Raw genomic sequence first — 4,391 nt, forward strand, 5'->3', positions numbered from 1 at the left:
AGGATCGCTTGGGCCCAGGAGTTTGAGGTTGCTGTGAGCTAGGATGACGCCATGGCACTCTAGCCCGGGCAACAGAGCCAGACTCTGTCTCAAAAAAAAAAAAAAAATGTCCCACCACAGGAAAATGGAGAAACAGTGGTGTTTGGAATGGGGTAAGACACAGCAACCAAAAAGAATACTGACGCACGTGCAACCTGGATACACCTTGCAGACGTCACGATGCAAGAACCTGACAAAAGAGCACATGCCACGTGATTCTGTCCACACAAAGGTCTACGGTGAAAGGCATCAGAGCAGTGGTTTTCCCTGAAGGAGGCAAGTGTTGACTTAGAAGGGACACGAGGGACTTTGTGGGCTACCGGCAGGGTTCATTATCTTGATCTGGTGACGGTTCCAACCAGCAGGTGCGGATACACATAAAATTCACTGGGCTGCACACCTAAGATATGGACGCCTGTAAGTGCTTTACCGTATGCATGTTGCACCTCAAAACAGGAAACAAAAAAAGGAAACAAACACGAAGGCATCTTCAATTGCCTCAAAGAGATGATTCTTTCGGTGGTGTTACGCTTCTACCATAAAAATATCTACTTTTTCTGCGTCAAGGGGTTAGGTTATCTCTTGTAGTCTTCCTAATAACCTTATGAGGTTAAGGTTTATTACTTTGATTTAATGAACAATAAAATGGGTCATACAAAGGATTTCATTTCATCTGACAAGCATGTCTTTCCTTACTACACAGTCTGGCTAATTCGGCCCAGTGTTACGGAAAGAGAAGGGGTTCAGAAAATTCTGTTTTACAAGTTAAGAACTAGCAATACTGGGCAAACCTGTAATTTCTGAGTCTTAATTTTCTCACGTATGAAAAGGAGAATACCAGTAGTAGTGATAGCGAATGAGGTTGTCATACAGATGGAATGAAATCATTGATGTAAAATGCACGGTATAAACTGCCACACGATCACTTATCATCACCGTCAATATGACGTCTTGTTTCACGAATGAAATAGATACTAACCTTATCTTCTGGCAAAGGTTCGTATTAGGATGCAGACAAAATTTGCATTCTCCACACTGTGGGATGTAAAGCGGGATGACTGTGTCACCTGGGAAAGAGATGCAAAGACATACTGAATAGGCAGTGTCTGTTTCCAAATGAACACACCGGCCCTTGCAAAGTCTCCTTCCTGTCAGCTGATGTGGCTTTGCAACTTCAAGTGAACTTCAAGTCTTAGAACTTGGACCATGCTAAAAGTATGTTTCGAATTCTTATCTAAATGAAACTCTTAAAACCTAACTGGAGAACAAGGTCACCTGCTTGAAAATCCTGACTCCCTCATGCATCTCTAAAAAGTCTTGCTTCATTTGCCAAAACTGGCTTTGAAAATGTATTCATATAGTGTCAGATGAACAACCGTCTGCAAAAACAGAGAGAAAAACAAATACTCAAATATTTCTGTTTCCCGGATGAGGAAAACAGTCAATCTTCACAACCTAGTTAGGCGATAACCTGCTCCTAAATAAACAATGTGGCAGTTTATCAGAAAAATTATTTCCCTACAGGACTAAGCCGAAATCATCAAATGAGTGTTCCAAATATTCCTCTTACCTGCTTTCAGCTTAGTAACTCCTTCGCCAACACTTTCCACAATTCCAGCACCTTCGTGTCCCAAAATCACTGGGAAACACCCCTCGGGATCAGCCCCACTCAGCGTATAGGCGTCGGTGTGACACACCGCAGTGGCAAGGATCTGCCGGGACGTTAAAACAATGGGCATTTAAGCGCGTACGCGTGCAATTCAGAGTGGGGTCAAGGTCCAAGGAAAGGCATTTTACTTTAACACCATATTTCATTGACTCTAAGATACGTTTCTTTCTTATTTTAACCTCTTTAAAATCAACCTGTGCTTGCAATCCGTGCCATCTTAGCAATTGTAATTGGCAGCGTATTTGTAGGAGTGTGTAATAGAAATGGTGCATTTACATACAATGACACATGGCACCTTTGTTCTCCTTTTCAGTGCACGTGAGCCAGGGAGGGTAAACAAGGTGATTTTGTGGGCACTGTGCCCTCAGGTGTGAAGAGGAACACTACCTGAGTGCGAGACAGGTGGAAGCCATTTCATTGCTGGCTTCCCTCGTGACTGCTGGGAACTGGGATTTTAAAAAGGTATTGACGATTTCTGAAATGCGCCAGTCTGCTTGAGTCTGGGCCAAAAGTCAGAGCTTTCAGTAGAACCCGCTCCCTTTTGTAGGAACTGCACGCAATTTCTATTTAAATAAGCCCTTTATCCCTCTCTCTCTGGCTTTCAAGTATCACATCTTTCCAAACTATCAAAAGGGCACAAAGGCAAAATCTGGAGTGTTTGTGTTCATGCTTCTCTGCTTCGGGCCTATATTCTGAACATTCCTTGCTATCTGCCAGCAGTTTTCAGGGAAGACAGCAGAACTCGCTGTGCCCCGTGTAGCTCATCTCAGTAAATCCAGGACAAACATTTTCTTCTTCAGTGGTAAAGTCACAATCAGCTTAATTTCTGGCCTTGAAGAAAAACAAACTATTATTTAACAATTCAGATTTCTGGGTCTGGGCTGTAAAGGACCTTGGAAAGTCGTTTGGTCCCGCGCTGCTCCACATCGTAAGTGTGATCCTTGGGAGCACGAGCCAGTGTGTGTTTTGTGTATTTGCAGGTGGGACGGGGGGAAGTTCACTCAAAGTCGCACCAAAGAAGAGCTGTGACTCTTCCTAGAACATAACATTTTCCTAGAACATTTGTTGTGACAGTCACTACCATAAAGCATTGATTTTATATCAAAACGAGTAGAAAGCAGAATGCTAAAAACAAGAAGTTTTATAAATGTCGGGGCTTCAAAGGTATCTCCAGCTGGCTGCCTTGTGTGTAATACGGCTCTCTCCAGGGCTAACTGCATCTTACAGTGGAGGTTGAGAAGCACTGGAAAAATGAATCCCCCGATCCTGGGCCTCGTCCCCCAGGCTCAGTATATTGTTAGGCTCTCTAAGCAAGGAGACTTCGCTGGCTTGTTGTTCTAGTCAATCAGGAACCTCTTCCCAAATCTCATTTGAAGTCCCTTCTAACAGAACTGAAGACCACTTCTTCTTTTTTTCCTAACCTGTTACTGCATTTAAAGGTTGAGGATCAGCAGAAAGAGGAGCATCGTACAAAGTCACCTTAAACTCAGACTACAGAAGAGAAATTGCAGTAAACCACCGATCCATGGGTACGGCTGCTCAGCCCCAGATCAAAGCTGAAAAGATAGAGAGGAGTGCTGCAAAGGTGAGAGGGGTAAGAGGAGGATGTCGTGATTCTTAGGCCAGTTGGCTTTCAGTCCCTTCTCCTTGACAATGTGCCTTGGGATTTCTCCTCTGCAGACCTCGGATCTACTCACCTATCCAGAGACCTAATTGTAAGTCTTTTTGTTCCGGTGCCTTAAGTGTGTCATTACCTTAATTCGAACTTCATGAGCCTTTGGGGGTGCCACCTCTATCTCCTCTATGGAGAGAGGCTTTCCAGCCTCCCAGGCAACTGCAGCCTTACACTTGATAACCTGAAGTGGGGAAGAAAAACCAGAGTAAGCTGTTTATTCCCCTTGGCTAATAAATATTTAATAGTCAATTCAGATACTGATGAATGCCAATCTTAGAAAGTGTATCACAGATTTATAAAGAAACATATACCTCTAAGTGATATGGAAAGTTGTTTTTAGATTTCATGTAAATAGTATACATTAACAAAAGATTTAATTGAGATGACCACCTGGTCAGATATAAAAGACTCTTTTGGCTAAAAAGTTTTATGCATCAAATATTTATTTATTTTTATTTCAGGGTATTAGGAGGGTACATTTTATGTCTTTGCCTCACCCAAGCGAGGGTTAGAGGCATGCCCTTCCCCCCCTATAATGCTCCGTGTCCTTTAGTTGTGGGTTTACCCTCCGCCCCATGCAACAAATATTTAATGCCCCTCTATGATGTGTTAGCAAGAACAGGTTAAGAACACAGCTTCCAAAAGAATCTGGTTCAGTGGGTCTGGCATGGGGCTCGAGGAATCTGTATGTGTAACAAGTGGCCTATGATATTCTTGCTCAGGTTGGTTTAAATAGCACCGGTTTTTAAAACTGCAGGGTGGGAAGGAGGAGAAGTATCAGAATGGGGGAACTTAACTACATCCACCCCTTATACCTTGGTTGTTCAATGCAGGAGCCACTTGCTACGTGTCACTGTTGATCACTTAGAAAATGGTCAGTATGACCTGATATATGCCATATGTGTAAAACATCTTTGGATTTTGAAGACTTAGTACAAAAAGGTAAAAATATCTCATTAATTGTATTTTTTAAAATATTGCTTACATGTGGAAACAGTATTTTGAATA

The 4,391-nt window shown here is 42.7% G+C and overlaps 1 protein-coding gene across 1 annotated transcript in view; it reads right to left on the reverse strand.

Moving 5' to 3' along the window:
* The window catches only part of LOC105807641 (alcohol dehydrogenase class-3-like), a 19,939-nt gene that overhangs the window by 12,784 nt on the left and 2,764 nt on the right, over positions 1-4,391 (reverse strand). Inside the window, exons 2-4 of the mRNA XM_012641069.1 lie at positions 3,463-3,564; positions 1,610-1,751; positions 1,019-1,106 (exon numbers count right to left, since the gene is read on the reverse strand). Of these exons, the coding sequence (XP_012496523.1) occupies positions 1,019-1,106; positions 1,610-1,751; positions 3,463-3,564 (332 nt within the window). The remainder of the gene's footprint in view (positions 1-1,018; positions 1,107-1,609; positions 1,752-3,462; positions 3,565-4,391) is intronic.

The sequence above is a fragment of the Propithecus coquereli genome, unplaced genomic scaffold (assembly GCF_000956105.1).
Source record: "Propithecus coquereli isolate 6110/MARCELLA unplaced genomic scaffold, Pcoq_1.0 Scaffold161, whole genome shotgun sequence".
NCBI classification, from domain to species: Eukaryota; Metazoa; Chordata; class Mammalia; order Primates; family Indriidae; genus Propithecus; species Propithecus coquereli.